This window comes from Taeniopygia guttata, chromosome 4A (genome assembly GCF_048771995.1).
Source record: "Taeniopygia guttata chromosome 4A, bTaeGut7.mat, whole genome shotgun sequence".
Taxonomy (NCBI): domain Eukaryota; kingdom Metazoa; phylum Chordata; class Aves; order Passeriformes; family Estrildidae; genus Taeniopygia; species Taeniopygia guttata.
This window is the reverse complement of record NC_133029.1, coordinates 8,709,300-8,725,241: the sequence shown is the minus strand read 5'-3', so window position 1 is coordinate 8,725,241 and position 15,942 is coordinate 8,709,300. Positions and strand designations below refer to the sequence as shown.

General features: G+C 41.7%; 1 protein-coding gene and 1 long non-coding RNA gene across 11 annotated transcripts; one reads left to right on the top strand and one right to left on the bottom strand.

Moving 5' to 3' along the window:
* Positions 1-403: 403 nt before the first annotated feature.
* Positions 404-3,783, bottom strand: LOC115495234 (uncharacterized). 3 transcript variants are annotated; one of them, XR_003960404.4, is made up of 3 exons: positions 2,274-3,783; positions 1,823-2,005; positions 404-1,490 (listed from the first exon to the last, which is right to left on the bottom strand). It is a non-coding gene; the product is annotated as an uncharacterized lncRNA (long non-coding RNA). The 3 variants fall into 3 exon arrangements; XR_003960403.4 differs by having other exon boundaries at positions 1,823-2,562; positions 3,333-3,782; XR_012055992.1 differs by having other exon boundaries at positions 1,823-3,532; positions 3,719-3,767.
* A 16-nt stretch (positions 3,784-3,799) lies between these two features.
* LOC105759171 (A-kinase anchor protein 17B) lies at positions 3,800-14,299 on the top strand. 8 transcript variants are annotated; one of them, XR_012055989.1, is made up of 6 exons: positions 4,483-4,681; positions 4,810-4,978; positions 5,264-5,360; positions 9,954-10,190; positions 11,030-12,539; positions 13,059-14,299. XR_012055989.1 is itself a non-coding variant. In XM_030272593.4 (5 exons), exons 2-4 carry the CDS (start codon positions 10,101-10,103, stop codon positions 12,427-12,429), a joined length of 1,155 nt encoding a protein of 384 aa, XP_030128453.4. In that variant the 5' UTR covers positions 3,800-3,921; positions 9,954-10,100; the 3' UTR covers positions 12,430-12,539; positions 13,059-14,299. The 8 variants fall into 8 exon arrangements, 1 of the variants encoding a protein (XP_030128453.4); XM_030272593.4 differs by lacking the exons at positions 4,483-4,681; positions 4,810-4,978; positions 5,264-5,360 and adding an exon at positions 3,800-3,921 and having other exon boundaries at positions 11,030-12,039; positions 12,375-12,539; XR_012055988.1 differs by lacking the exons at positions 4,483-4,681; positions 4,810-4,978 and adding an exon at positions 3,907-3,921.
* Positions 14,300-15,942: the final 1,643 nt, after the last annotated feature.

The window sequence follows — 15,942 nt, the reverse complement described above, 5'->3', positions numbered from 1 at the left end:
AAGGAAAACCCGGAGCGGAGCGGCCGGAGCGGAGCGGCGCTCCTAGCCCCGTTTGCACCCGAATTCGTGGATTAGTACATATTACTACATTATTGCATTTATGCAGCTAGAAAAAAGCAACAGTGACCCAGCTGCACCCAGGACACACTCCTTTCTCCTTACAATTAAACATATTTCCACGGACAGTGAATACACACCTTTCTCTTTACAATTAAATGTATTTCCACAGGACCGAATACAGCAACGGCACAAAAACACCGCGTTCTGCTCCCGAAGCACTCTGATGTCGCCCTGATTTTTGAGTTTTTTTAAAGCCTTCTGAGTTTACATTCTATTGGGAAACTTTCCCACACAGTTTCTGTAAATAACGTGTTGTTTTGCATTCCTTCATGGGGGTGGAGAGACTTGATGTACTAGTGCTTTGTCCAATATCTTTGGAGAGGTGGCCCATTCACTCTCCAATCCATTGTCACCTTTGGAAAAGTATAAAAGTTGGAGTCAAAAAATAAGCTCTCTCTTTTACCTTGCAAAGTGGCAGGTAGCTCGCGTTGTGCTTTCTCGTGTCCTATAACGACACTCTGTGTTGCTGCTGGAGCTGAGTAACTGAGTGATCATCATTAATAAGATTTACGAGGTCCATTAGTTCAGGTTTTCTTGACGTGCTGCCACAGAAAAGAAAAAAAGGCACAGGGAGGGGAGAGACGAAAGTGGAAAGGAGATACTAGTTGAGACCAGAATTTGTGGAGTGAGGAGATAACAGCCAGTATGGAGGTAGTAGCAGAGATTTGCACCAAAACAGGATGTTCTGTTTCGTGTAACAAAAAAACCCCAAACAAACAAAACAAAAACTATCCCCTCCAAAAAACCGCAAATCAACAAAAATAACCACCCGAAAAATTCCACTCAAACTGAAAGCTATGTTCAGTATCTTCTTACAGTGCATTCAACAGAACAGTGTCGGGTGACTTAGTCTGCCTCTGGCAAGAATGCTCTGCTGATGATCCAATGCACTATTCCTAGATCAATAAAAGAGCTAAAAGACATCTCTCTAGAATTGCTTCTCTCTCCAGGAACTCAGCTATTTATGGTGTTGTATTTTCTTGGTGAGAAGAAAGTATTTAACCATCAAGGAAGAGAAGAAAAACAACAATAAATGGGTATAACTTGCTATACATGATTAGTGCTTGGAAACAGAAGATTTCAAACCTTACTTCAAGACTTCAAAGAAAAGGGTGATATTTCTTCCAGGGTTTTTTTTTTTTGTTGCTCATCTGCACAAGACCAACCTCAACTTAAGATTCTTACTGAGCACTGCAATTTTCCATTCAGTCTTCCCATTTCTATTACTCATTTTGGGGCAGTTTTTTCCATACTTTTTCTGGCTGATAAAATGAATCACCAGATAATCTCAGCCTCCCACAAGCAGTCCTTGGAGAAGAATGTGGTTGGTGTGAGTCTCTGTTGTTATTTTTTCTCCTTTGTAAAGGGACCTGCCAAAATAAAACAAATTATACATTAAAAAATTGGATATGTTCAAGGTCAGGTTGGATAGAGCTTTGGATCCACCAGATCTAGTGGGAAGTGTCTGTGCCCATGGCAGGAGGGTTGGAGCTAGATGACCTTTAAGGTAGTTTCTGTCCTTCCTTCCTTCCTCTCCTTCTTTCCCTCTAAGCAAAATCACCCACAAAGTACAATACAAAGTATTTCTGAAATAACTTTCTTGTAGATTAAACCCATCACCATAAAAATAATTAGAAGGTCTAGACAGGGAAGTTAGACACTTTGAAAAAAGAAAACGCCACCAGGTATTTTCTAATATTACCTTAAAGACATGCAAGTTTAACAAGTTTTCTGTACAGGTGATGGCAGATCCAACCCATTATTCACTTGTTCCTCACTAGAAAGCAGTTGTGTAGGTGAGCTGCCTCTCACTCAATAACTGGTCACATTAGTATCTAAGGAAAGGATATTTCAGCAGTGCATGACTTTGTTTCCTGGGTCAAACCTGCAATGACAGCAAACTGCAATAAGCAAGGTTGTATCATTGTTATTTATTGAACATAACTATGTGAGTTTTCTTACTGTCCTTTGGAACAGGTTTCAGTTTTCTATTTCAAAATTAAATACAACTCTGAGGTTTGGGTTTTCCTACAGACTGTACAACCTAGAGTTAGTAGATCTATACCTATATTCTCAATCAGGAAAGTTATCTTAGCTTTTAAATTGCTTGAGCAGTACGTAACATTCAGATGTAATTCCTGGAATGACATTACCAAGCCACAAGCAGAAACATAGCCAAGAGTATTCCTTTTATGTATTTAAACAAGCTTTGTGTTCAGAGTTTCTTCCAACCATCTTCCTCCCCAGCCTAATCCTGAAGCTTCCAGAGAAGTTTGTCTATGTGCCCTGGTTACCAGGTTTTAAAATAAACTCATTTGGTTGTGATGCTGCTCTGGCATTCCTTGTCTCCTTTCCCAGAGAAGACTTCCACACTGCTCCAGCTTGATCCCAGGGAGGATATTTCACAATGGCAAAAGACCTCAGTTTACAGTGGCTTGCTCCCTGAAATACAGAATACAAAATAGATTGTATTGACACAATTTGCTTAATTACAGTCAAGGATCTGGTTTCCTGCATCCAGGGGGCATACTCTTGGACCTTGAAAAAATAGCTTTGTATGGTTACATTAAACATTTTATTCAAGAGGTAAAACATTAAAGTTTCTCAAGTTGCAGGTTTGGGAAAGCAGTAGGGGTATATAATGACTGTGCTGCTGCAAACTGATCTCAAATGCCAGTTTGCCTGTTTTAATTTGGAAAAATTATGCAGAAGGAAAAAAAATCACATAGAGTATACTGGAAATTTGTATTATCAAAGCACAATTCTATCATTTAAGATAAAAAACCCTCAAACAAATGTCAGCCCATAATAACTCCTAAGAAACCTTCCTAACACAAGAAGAAACAACTGTGGAGAAGGCACCCAGACCAGAACAACATTAGTTAGTAAACATAGTATCTATGTCTTATCCATTTGTATAGCGAGAAAACAAAGACATGCTTTTAGGCACACGAAATTGTGACAGAAATACACTCCCACAGTAAATATATGTGTAACCCTTGGTCTCGGGTTGTGATTGCATACATAGAAATTAGACCATTGCAGAGTGGAAATGGTTGGTACACCATTTAGAGTTAGGACAATTACAAGACAATAAAAAGCAAAGAATTACGGATGTCTGGATGTTTTTGGGCACTAAGCTGCCAAAAACATGTTTTGTGAACAAAGGATTAATCCTTAAAAACCATACACTGTTGCATATTCATACATACTTCATGGTTATGCATAGATTCTATTTAAAACAAGAAATTCTGTCTGGTATATGTCAGCTGCTTCTTTCAATCCCCATGGTGTCTTCGAGTCTGAGCAAGGCCTGAAGAAATTAGCTTCTTCTGATAAGAAAACCATAAATTCCTCTTCTCTGGAAGATTTAGGTGTTCTGTGACTGTTATCTCAAAGTGAGTATCTCATTCTTTAAAAAAAACCAAACCCACATACATAGTTACTATTTTAACATTGTGTTATTACCTAGAAATATATTTAACACACTACTTAAGAGAATTAATACAGCAGAACTTTCTAACATTACACATATAATATTCATTGTAATATTTACGAAAAGCCAGCCATAAAATACGCATTTTTCACACGCCGGCACCTCCTGGCACTCGCTTCGCGAGCCGTTCCTCGAGAGCACCCGCCCGGCGTGCGGCACCCCCAGCCCGCCCGGCGTGCGGCCGCGCTGCGGCGGCGGGCGAGGCGGGCGGAGCGGAGGAGCCGCGCCCCGGGGGCGGCCCGAGGGCGCGGCCGCGCTCCGCCCCGGGTGGCGGCCGAAGGGCCGGCGGTGCCGCGGAGCCGCGGGTAAGGGCGGCCGGCCCGGGCGGCGGGCGCGGCCGGCGGAGGGCGCTGCGGGGCCGGGTGGGGCGAGCCGAGCCGAGCCGAGCCGAGCCGAGCCGGGCCGCGGTGCCCGCTCCGCCGGGGAAAGTTGTGGCGGCTGCCGGGGCGGCTCCGCTGGGGCCGCGGGCCTGCCGGGACGGGCGGGTCGATCCTCCCTCCGCTCCGGCGCTGCGGCGGCGGGCCGGGCCGGAGCAGCCCGGAGGGAGCGGAGGGCGCGGCGGGTCTGGGCCCGGGGGTTCCCGGCGCTGGGGGCGGCCCGGCTCGGCTCGGCCCGGCTCGGCCGCTGCGGCGCTCGGGCAGCCCGAGCCGGGTCCGCACCTGCCGGGGCCGGCAGCCGGGGCGGGTCGCGGTGCCGCGGCTCCCGCTGAAGCCGCCGGGACCGGGCCCTGCCCGCCCGGCTGCCCCCGGCCGGCGCTGCCGGAGCTCGGGGACCGCGGCCTTCAGAGGCTGCATCCACCGGGCTGGGGCTGGCGGTGTGAGTGTGTGTGTGTGTGTGTGTGTGAGTGAGTGTGTGAGTGTGTGTGTGTGTGTGTGTGTGTTATCCTCGCCTCAGGCAGCGGGGACCACAGCGGCGCTGGGAGTGTTCGCTTCAAAGCGCTCCGTTATTGCAGTATTCGTGAGAGCAGCGGCACCTCAGTTAATTTTGCATAGAGCAGGCTGGAAAAACTCATTTGTTAAATATCAGTTTAAAGCTCTTCATTAAGCTTCTCCTAGTGACTTTCTGGTAAGTGCTTGTCATAGAATCACTGGGGTTGGAAAAACCCTCTAAGATCACAGAGTCTAACCAGTAACATTTACTGTGTTTACTGCTAAACGATGTCTCCAAATGCCATAGCCACAAACCATTTGTAGGCTTCCAGGGATCACGTTTCCAGCTTCTTCCAATGCCTGATCACCATTTCACTGGAGAAGTTTTTCCTAATATCCAACCTAAACCTCCTCTGATGTGATGTGAGGCCATTTCCTCTCTCATTACTTGGGAGAGGTGACCAGCCCCCACCTGGATCCAGCCTCCTTTCAGGTGATTGTAGAGAAACATAAGGTCCCCCTGAGTCTCTTTTTCTCCAGGCTAAACAACTCCAGCTTTTTTCCCCTGCATGATAAACTCTGCTGCAGGGGATCAGTACATACAGTTGCCACATTGCATTAGCTTATAGTGCTCCTGTATACTCACTCTGTAGAATTAAAGTATTTCCTCTGCCTTGAGCTTGCCTTCACCTCTGCTGGTGGGGCTGCTTGGAGGCTACTCTGTCCGTGAGAGCATGAGAAGTAACCTAGGAAAATATGATTTTTTTTTCTCTTTAAGATAACCTTTTATCCTGACCTGGTTGATGGTATGGTCTCTGAAATGGTTGTGATGGCCCAGGGCCTGGCATGAGTGACCAGCTGGGAAACTGGGGATGGTTAGAGCTATTTGAGCTAGCAGTACAGTGAGCAAATGTGAGGGGTGCCTTTGGAACAATTATTCCCAATACTTGCATATTGCTCATATGGACTATGTGAGTGTTTCAGGCTAGATATTGCCAGGTTGTTAATTTTTCCCAGAAGTGTAAGTTTGTTTTAAAGTATGAACTTAGGTGACACAATTCAGGGTGTTGTAAGATAAGGACAGTTCAGCCTTCAGTTATTGTAGTAAATCCTAGTGCAAGGGCAGATGTGTTCCAATTGTTTTTACCATGGCAGAGTGGCCAAAAGGAAATAATAATTTGGAAAAGGGGTTGAAAGTCAAATTCCTTGTAATTTGTCAGTTGCAGCAGTTAAGGTAGTGGCTTATTAATATGCCAGGGTTGATTCCAAAAGGCCATGCTGCAGAGCAGCAATTCAGTGCATCAGCCAGTAAATAATTCTATGCCTTTTTCACAGTTATATAGAGAGAAATAAATTTATGATGCTTGAAGAGCTCCTGGTTATGAGCACAAGTGGGGAAGAGCAAGGGTAATGGTGTGCACTGGCAAACCACTATAGCTTGCTCAGCTCTATGAAGAGAGTTTAGGGGTTTTGGGTGATTTATTGCAGTAGTAGGAAGATGGTTGCAGCTGTGATGGTGTAAGGATATAAGTGAAAGAAGATTTGCAAGGGCAGGATAATATATCAGTTGGTTTAAAAGAAGATGTACTTGCAAAACAGAGCAAGATTTTGTGTACACCAGGTGGTCTACAGGCTGTAACAACAGAGTCCTGGGTGTTTTAACCTGCTACACAACAAATCTTAATGGGTGGCAGAAGTTTGGTTGGAACTAACTTGGTGGAAAGCTTTAGGAAGCTCTTTGTTTTAATGCACAGTGGGCAGAAAGGACTCTAGAGATTACTCATTGCTTCAGTCTTGTAGAAAGTGCTTTGTGTATCTATTTCGATTATATGAGACGCTGAAGGTGTGTCTGTATACATACACAGCTGTGTGCAGAGATTAATCCTGAGGGATTCAGCCTTGCCTGACAAAAATACAATTAATTCTGAGTGCATTTGGCTGCAGTTCCCTAAAAGGAGCGATTCATTGCTGCAGTCTGTGCTGTAGCTGCTGCTTCCAGAGATTCATGGTTATTTTATATTAATGGCACCAGCTTTTTCTCCAGTACGTATGTGGGTTTTTTCTTCGTCATTCTCAATAAAGTGTAGTCGCCCTCTTTTATTAGTTTCTGTGCTTGTATTCCCTTGTACATTCCCATGTTGAAAGAAAACGGGCATTTTTCAAGTAATAATATCATTTATAACCTGTGAAAACCATCTTACAAACTTTTTTGTTATGTTCCCTCAGTGGAAGCTTTTATGTGGCACTCTTGCAGTTCTCTTTGTATATGTGTCTTTTTTTCTCCATTTGATTTAGTCTGTATTTATGTTAAAATGGTGTCTATAAAATAAGGAAAAATATAGCATATGGACAGCATTAAAATACATTAAGCTTTACTTGTAACTAGGTGCTGAGATTTTGTGGAAGAAGCTGGCACAGATGGTGGTTTGCCAACTTCTGTTTCTTTTTCCTTGGATTTAGGCCTGAAAAGTCCTTGATAACCAGTGGAAGCCTCTCTGTAAACTTTTTGTACAATTAAGCATGTGAGGGGCAAAAAAACCCCTGTGTGACTATCCTGTTTGTACTAGATGTACTGATATATGGAGTTCAGGTATCTGAACTTATCTCCTTTAATCAAAACCCAGCATTATACTGTTTTGATTTCCTGAAAAATTTCTCTGGTAAGCTAAAAGTTGCCAATATTTTCAGTGTAGTTGTCACTGAAAGTGGGAGACGATCTCGGGAACTGATGAGACTCTGAAAGACACTTAGTTTCTTATTGTTAAATATGAAGTAGGTGTAGCAGCTGTCTGGTGATTATTGGCTTGGAAAGGATATCTGTTCTCTTCTCTGTACCTTTTTGTTTAAGTATGTTGAGAGAAAAATCCTTTGAAGTGTTATGCCTAGTGTGGCATTATAAAACAAGTTGTGCAACCTGTAAGCTTAATTTCAGCAGCCTATTGATTTACCTCTATAAGCACTTACTAGGGACTACCCTGTTTCATTTTTTAATCCCAGCTGGTAATTTCTAAACTGTGACCCTGAAATATCCCTCTGTGCTGGAAATAATGCTTCCTAATACCTTTTTTTTTTTTTTTTTTTTTTTTTTTTTGTAGAGACAGGCCTTGATGCAACTTACTTGAGTGTTTTCTTTTAATGCGCTGACATCTGGGTATTTGAAACTGATGAAATGCAGCACACATCAACAGAATCCCTAATTTTTTAAGCAAGCAAATAAGCATTTGATCCAAAATATGTTGCTCTAAGAGTCAGTGAACTCTAGTTTTGGCAGAACTGCATGGTCATGCAACTAGGAATGCTGTGCTGAATATGCTGAACTTTGAGTCCCCAGAAGAGCCTACCAGGAACGGGTTTGCTCAAAGGCATGACGGCAGACTGTGAGCCCTGATGTCACAGCAGGATGAGACATTTGAGAGAGGGTTGTTTGAGCTGGATTGACAACCCAGAATGAACTTCAGAAGTTCTGGCATGTCAGGGTGGAGAGAGGCATTCTCAGGAGTGCAGTGGTATTTTGGTGTCACCTGAGGTCTCTCGTTTTCTCAGCAGGTTGTCAGTGTTTGTATAAATACACAGCAAACTGGGCTGCTAAGTCTGATTCTGCTGCTTCTGTGACAGGTGGCTTTTAAAAAAAGCCAGACATTTTTAGTGAAGGAGCCATAAGACAGAGAAGCCTGGAAAGACTAAAGCTGCAAGAACAGGAGCACGTTTGAAAAAGAGGGAAAAAAAAGAGAAGGGGTTGAAAAGTGAGAGTATATTTTTAGAGAATGTCCCATTTTCTTGAGAGTTGCTACACTTCGTCATATCAAGTAAAATACAGGAAGAGTGGCTGTGTAAAAATCCAGGCTTGGAGGAAACAGGAGTTGAAGAAATGGAAACAATACTATGTAGTTGTTACTTTATATATTGGAAAGAAAACCAGTTTGATAATTCTGCATGTAAGGCATCCCATGCAGGGGTCTGGATTATGAGAAAGGTTGGATTGGAGATATGCCAAGGTCCCTTTCAGACTGGATTATTCTGTGATTCTGTGGGCCTACAGTGAAATCAAAGAGCTGTTGCTCTCAAATTTGTTCTGAGGATTGTTTCCTTAAGGTTCTGCATGTGGGCTTTTTATTGTCCTTATGCCCTGAAATAAAATTAATGTGATGTACATTTCTCAGTACCTCCCAGTTGACTGGACAGTCCAAAGCTATGAAATGAATACTTTTCTGTCTTTATCCATTTCAATGGTGATATCTTTAGTGCAGTGTTCTTAAATTTGCATATGAGTAATAGTAGTATATTGAAGTTTTAATTCTTTAGATAATGTGTTTGGGTGGCATCCTAAACTGTCATTAGTAATCAATCATGTTATGCACCTTCTTGAATAAACAGACACTTAGAATGCAGAACATAATGAATCTAATGCTAGGTCTCTAAAAGCACTGCTATGCTTGCATTGCTAATTCTTCCTTATTCAAATATTTCTTTAAAAACTGGTTTTAAACACTCATTTGTGTGAACACTGTTCCTTGAATTTTCTGAAGGTTTTTGTGATGTCGTGTTGATTATATGGTAGAGCTACTTCCAAAGTTTCCAAAAAGTGGTGATAGCCTGTTGAGGTTTAACCCCAGCTGGTAATTAAGTCCTACAACAGCTGCTCACTCCCTCCTCCTCTCCCCAGTGGAATGGGAGGAGAATCACAAAGGTAAAAGTGAGAAAACTGAGGGTTGAGATCAAGACAGTTTCATAGGTAAAGCAAAGGCCACGTACACAAGGGAAGCAAACAAGGAATTCATTCCCCGCTTCCCCAGGGCAGGCAGGTGTTCTGCATCCCCAGGACAGCAGGGCTTCACCCCACATAAGTGACTTGGGAAGACAAAAACCATCCTTCCAAATGCCCCCCTTCCTCCTCCTCCTCTAGCTTTATTGCTGAGCATGAGGCCATATGGTCTGGGATATCCTTTGGGTCAGTTGGGATCAGCTGTCCTGGCTGTGTCCCCTCCTTGTTCATCCCCAGCCTCCTCACTGGTGGGGTGGGTGTGGAGCAGAAAAAGCCTTGGCTCTGGGTAAGCATTGCTCAGTGATAACCCCTGAATTACTCTTGTAATACCTCTTAAATGGAACCCTCATGCTAATCTGTAGTGGAGATTTGTTAATTTAAGAATTAGATCCAAATGATTAGTCTCTAGTTGTGTCCTTGGGGACAAACAATCATGTGATGCTGTTGTCTTGGCGGTGCTTCTAAAGAAAACCCAAGAGTACAGACAGTTTGAAGAGACCACTTTCTAACTGTGGGGATCAGTTGGGTGTGTGTAACTTACGGTTTTTTAAAAGATGTTATTTAAGCAAACAACATCCCCTGTTAGCCAAATGTGATTCTTGATGACTGCTTATTATTAGCGCTTCAAAGACTTACATCCAATTCCCCAGGACGCACAGTGTAAAACAAGTGTCATCTAAATTGTCCCATATTGATAATTACCTAGAAAAAGACGTGGTGATGAAAAGAAGTTCAAGAGAGAAAAAGGAAAGCTAAGCGCGAGAGGAGAGAAGAGAGGCAGATAGATGGAGATGAGGAACATCCCCCAAAGCAGCAGAAGGTACCGGCTGAAGAACAGCAGTGGCCAGAGAATATGCCTGAATGGGAAGAAAGGAAATCCCTGCTAGCTCAGAGAAGAGTGGAGTCTGTCAGACTGCTTACAGTGCTGTTAAATCGTGTGAAAGTAAGACTCTTTTAAAACGTATTTTAAACTTTTAAGGGTATCTATTAGAGCTTGAATAATGCACCAGACATTTGATATCTTGATGCTATTCAGAAGATTGCTCTGGGCCTGACTGAACACTGAGCAGGTCTGAGGTCTGTGTCATGGGGCAATCTGCTCTCAGTCTTGCCCTGAGAGCAAACATAGTGCATTTTCATCCAGAAACTTTGCCTTTGTGCTTTTCAAGACCTTGTCTTTACTGAGTGAAAAATAGGGCTGGAAAGGCTGTTTTAGCTCTATTAGACTTGATCCAGTATTGCAAGCAAGGAACTTTAGAGTGGGGACATAAGTGATGCTCTCTCTGCTTGTTTTGGTCTCAGGTCTACAAGTGACTGAACTAAATTGGCAAAGATTATACCCGTTGGATTTCTAATAGCCTCTTACTTTTCTTGGCCAGCACTCAATTAGCAGGCTTATTTCAGTTTACTTCAGATAATGTCTTGAGAAAGTCAGCAGAGAAGTGATAAAAATTGGAATGTTTTGCACACAGATTAATGTTAGCAGCTTTAATTTAGTGCTTTGGGCAAAAAAGGTTTAAAGTGAAAATGGTGGTTTTAACTTCCAATATGACTTTGTCTCCACTATTTGCAAAGAAAAATTTGCTTGCAGCTTTTAACAAGTGTGTATTTTTCTCAATCCTTAATGTAAAAGATTTCTAAGGGACTGTAATTTACTGTGAGTTGAAGTCAGAGGCCATCCTTCCATTGAGCCTGAATTTTAGGGCCCCATTACATCTGACATAGCCTTCTTAATTACGAACATGATGTGTTAAATATATTTCTATTTTCTTGGTTTCGCAGTTGGCAAATCAAAAAGCGGATCCTTCACTGGGTGTAAAGAAGTTCAATTCATTTTCTGAAACAGCATTTAAAGACATACAGCAGGAGCTGATTAACTCCCTTTATCGTACGCACAAAGAGCTGAAACCTGAGGCGTTTAAGTGCCCGTTAACCCAAAAAGGTAGTGGTTTATGCTGTGAGGAAGGAGATGTGAGTAACTTCCATGCACCTGCTTGCCCCTTAGTCAGGACAATTTTAAATGATCCCTCTCCAGCCCCGAGCTCTGATGGACTGCCTGGCAGAGATGTGGGCACCTCCTCCACCGAAGGCTGCGGGCCTTTGCTGATCACGGTTACCCAGGACGGCAGGGTCATCCAACCTCTCCCTGGAAGGCACCGCCCGCCACTGGATGTAGTTCACACACAGACCTTGTCTGAGGAAGATGATTGCAGAAAGCAAAAGGTTTATGAGACTGATGAATTCATCCATTATTTATTAAACTACTATCAGACACCACACTATGCACGCGTTTGCTTAGAGCCAAAAACCACTGCAAACAAGTCCCGGTGGAAGCGAGTGGTCTCTGATGATGGTAGTGGGTTTAGCACCAGCTTGAGTAACAAACATGGTCAGCACTTCAGAGAATTGAGTCCTGTACAAAACCTCCACAAGAGAAATCGTAGTAGTGATAGTAATTTTAGGCTGGTGATCACTCTTGGGGAACTTGAGTCAACAGACAAAGTGTTGGAAAGCAAGGTCCATGGGGGCAAGCTTGCAAAAAAGCTGCAGGTGCAGAGGAATTACTCACTTGCTGTTGATAACTTACCATGTGCTGGACTGAATCATTCTTTGGAGTGCACAACTGTTACTCATAATGAGGAATTAAAAGAAGAAGATGGTAGAGATGAAGGCACGGTACCATATGGAACATGTAGATCTGCTTGCAGATTAAAGGATTTGTTGGAAGAGATCAGTGATTCTGAGTACCTTAGAGAGGCATGTGGCGGCTCAGTGAAGAGAGCAGAAAGAAGGTATGAAGAAATTTACAGCAGTTGTAATAAAGGGTGCTTGTCTGCAAGAGCCGGGGAAGGAAAATTACTGATTTACCATAAAAATGTAGCTCTGGAAGGTCAAGAGAAGGAAATCAGCCAATGTAACTCCTGTTCTAATTCTGTCCATGAGGGCTTGGCAAGGCAGTGTGAACATAAACTTAAAAAGTCATGCAAGAGGTCTAGTAGTAAATTAAGATATGAAGGAAAGAAAAGTGAGAGACAATCCAGGGAAAAGGAGAAAAATGCTCATAAAATGAAGAAAAAGCGAAAAAAGCTGTCTTCTAATCTTTTATCTGATGAATGTGGCTTTTCAGAGACGGACAGTTGCATGCAGCTGGAGTCGCTCAGAAAGATACAGAGAAAATGTAAGAAAATGTTGCACAAAAAAGTGAAATTCAAGACACATCACATCTCTATGGCAGCACCAGATGTTACCCCTCATGATGGCTCACCCCTTCAAGAGACCCTCCAGAGGAGAGGTGAGAGAGGGACAGCACAGCTAAGGGGATTGAATTTGACAGGTCTGTGGCAGGTAAGGTTGCCACAGTTCTTACAGTGATGAATGGTTTTTGATTTTAAAAGGTATAAGCATGGTATAAAAAAAAAAAAACAAAACAGTGCAACTTCTCTGCAATTAAGGGTTTGTTCAGTTTAGCTCTGAAACACAAAGCTGCACCTCAAGAGTAATATTTGTCTACTTAACTGGGCAGCACAGTATCTGTCCTGGCATTAGCAGGTGGTGGTTATTCTGTTAACAACATACTGTAGACAACTAAAACACTGATAGACAATTTGATGTGTGGCACAATTTGATGTGTGAGAAGTAGTGTCACAGGTGAGTAAACTCTTACATTGCTAAAAAAATACATCTGATGTTCATACAGGATTGCTACTGGCTGTTCCTACAGCCTTTTTTACAATTTACTGTGCTCCAGTTGGTTGGTGGATATCCTTACAGCCTGACAAACCCATTTCAAGTCACTTTTTCTTATCTACAGGAGATGAGAGGAAATTAATGTTGAGAAGAGAGATGGATACAGATGTCAGAGGATGCCCTCTATTTCCTCTTGAAATAATTCAGACAAACCCCTTCTCAGATACTTTCTGTGGAGGAGAGCCCAGAAGAGGATGCTGAACAGCTACTGTATTATAGCTCTGAAGTTTTTATAAAGAAGTGGGAGAAGAAAGCCCTTTGATCATTAAAAGGTATATGAACTACTGGGTTGGTTTTTGATTTTTATTTTTTTGATTTTTTTTTTTTGCTTATGTAATTCCTTTGGTTAGAATATCTAACTGGTGTAGTGAGGCACAGAAGCAGAATCTGTGTTTGCCTTTTGGATAACAGGACCAAAACTTTCCCCAGAGCCAGAATAAACTTTCATGGACTACTGGCTAAAGAACTTGAAAGGGCACAGATTGAGATCTTGGAACATTACACTTTGATTGAATGTAGAGAATCATGTAAATTACAGTATTTACTGAGAACTGGAAAAAAACCTAATTGTCAGTCCTAGAGCAAGCATATGAGGTGCCTCCTCTATCAGATTGTTATATTGATGGGACTGGAAGGTGTGGGGGACATTTATACTCAATTTTGATAAGTAATAGATTTCCAAATGTGAAAAAAGTCCCATCTTCTGTAAAACCCACACTAGAAGAATCCTTGTTTTCTATTCACAATTCTAGAGGTGTTTCTGAAAACTTGCTGGCTTTTGGGAGGATTTCACTGAACTTATGCTCAGTGTAGTGCTTCCAGGAATCTGAATGGTTGTCTAAGCAAAGCTCTGAGTGTTAGATAATGAAAGGGCAGTGCATCTCAGCCTGCTGAAGGTCCCCATGTAAATGCAGGTTGACAGTTCACAAGATTGTGAAGGCACATATAGTGAGGTAGCTGTTTAGTATGAGTTTGCCTACAAATGCTTTCCAGAGGAATTGTGAAATGTTGTCAGAGTTGTGCTGCATGTAGATAAAAATGGGAAAATGCAGTCTAGGAGCTTGAATTATATCCATATTTATTCATCTGGCTGTATCTAGAAGACAGCCACAATTGCTTTTGGACGAAGTCCCTTAGCAAGGTACAGAGTTTGAAGTTCAATACACTGATTATTACAGCTTTCGTTTTATTATGCTTTATTTATTACATGTCAGTAGACGAAGTTAATGTGAAAATGTTGCTGTCATTAGATAAGATCTTACCCATATTTGTAACTTCTGCTCTAATAAATAGTAATAAAAAAGACTAATTGTAATTGTTTGTGTAATAGGTTTTCCCTCAGTCTTCAATACTGGTGATTCCTCTAGGCTTCTAAGCTAGATTTTATGTCTTTCTGTTCATACGTTCAGATGTTGAGTGCCTTTTCAGGGTCATGAATGACAAATGGTTGCTACTCAAAGTACTGTTAATCTATTACTTTTATCTAAAAAATGTTATTTTCTTGACAAAAGTATTTTCTGACTATTTTGGAGAACATTTATGCCCCTCTCAAACTCCCCTTTAGTCTTTTATACAGTTATAATGAAGAGGGACTATTGTATTTGGTGACCGTGTAAAATGTTTTCAGTTGCACTGATGTGACATACCAAGGGTGTTTTTTCTCTATGCAATATTTGCAGATTAAAGACAAAAAACTTCCCCCTCTGTCAGTCTATACAGCTTTGTGTCCATGAGTACCCATTTCCCATGAGACAGGCCTTTTGGTGACAGGTGAGGAAATATTTCTTTTTGTTGATCTGGGGGAGAAGGAACTAAAGATTTCCTTCAGTGTAAATTTCCAGTGTTTTATCAACATACTGTCACAATAACCAGTAATAAATAAATACTCAATTTCTGTAATTGTTTCATGCGTTCACTGGTATTGACTGAAATTGATAGAGGATTTGCTTTATCTCCCAAGTCCTCATTCCATGTAAAACATTGTTAGTTAATAAAATATGCATGCACTTTAAAATGTGAGACATCATTGTAATCTTCATATTGAAAGTGAACTTCTGTGTTTCCCATTTGTCATTGTTTAGAACCTGACTTCAGGTGTTTAAATAATAATTTTGCTTTTCACAAAATCATAGAATGGTTTGGATCAGGACCTTAAAAACCATCTTGTTCCACCCCCAATGCCAAGGGCATGGGCACCTTCCACCTGCTTCTGCAGTGTCCAACCTGGCCTTGAACACTTCCAGGGATGGGGCATCCAGTTTCTTCTGGCAACCTCTGCCACAGCCTCACCACGCTCACAGGGAAGGATTTCTTTTTCCTGTCAGCACATTTAATAGGAGCCCCTCCTTTTCATACACTGGACTGCTTAATATGATCTCATCCTGAAGGCTAATCTTTAAAGATACATATAACAGATTGCTTTAAAACTTTTAAAATGCATGGCTTTGTAGATTGGATTATAGTTATTATAGATATAAATGTCACATCCCACGTATGAAAGTTACCAAATGTTTTTGGAATTAAAACATTTATTAGATGAAAAGCAGCATTTATATAGTTAATCAATGGAAATATAGAACATTTCTGGCATAATTTCATAACTTTTCAGTTTGAACCTGATGTATGCTATTGTGCTCAGCTGCTGTTTCAAGAGGCTGGGTGCTTTTTACGGAAACACTTTTTACTCTGACGTATGAATTTGGGCCCTGAGACTGTAGATCTTGCTATCAAATATAATTTTCTGTACAGAACTAGTGAAAATGCCTCCTCATAGAGCTGGTATGAACACAACTGGACTGAACAATGCTTTGTTACTGAAAATATGTGAGCTGTGAGTTGTACCTTGTGCTGTATGCTGAAGTCAAAATCCTACAGGTTGGTTTTAAAGCAGAAGTACCCAAAACCCATTATTAAATCAGTCTATCTGCTTGAAATCCAATACAGCAATT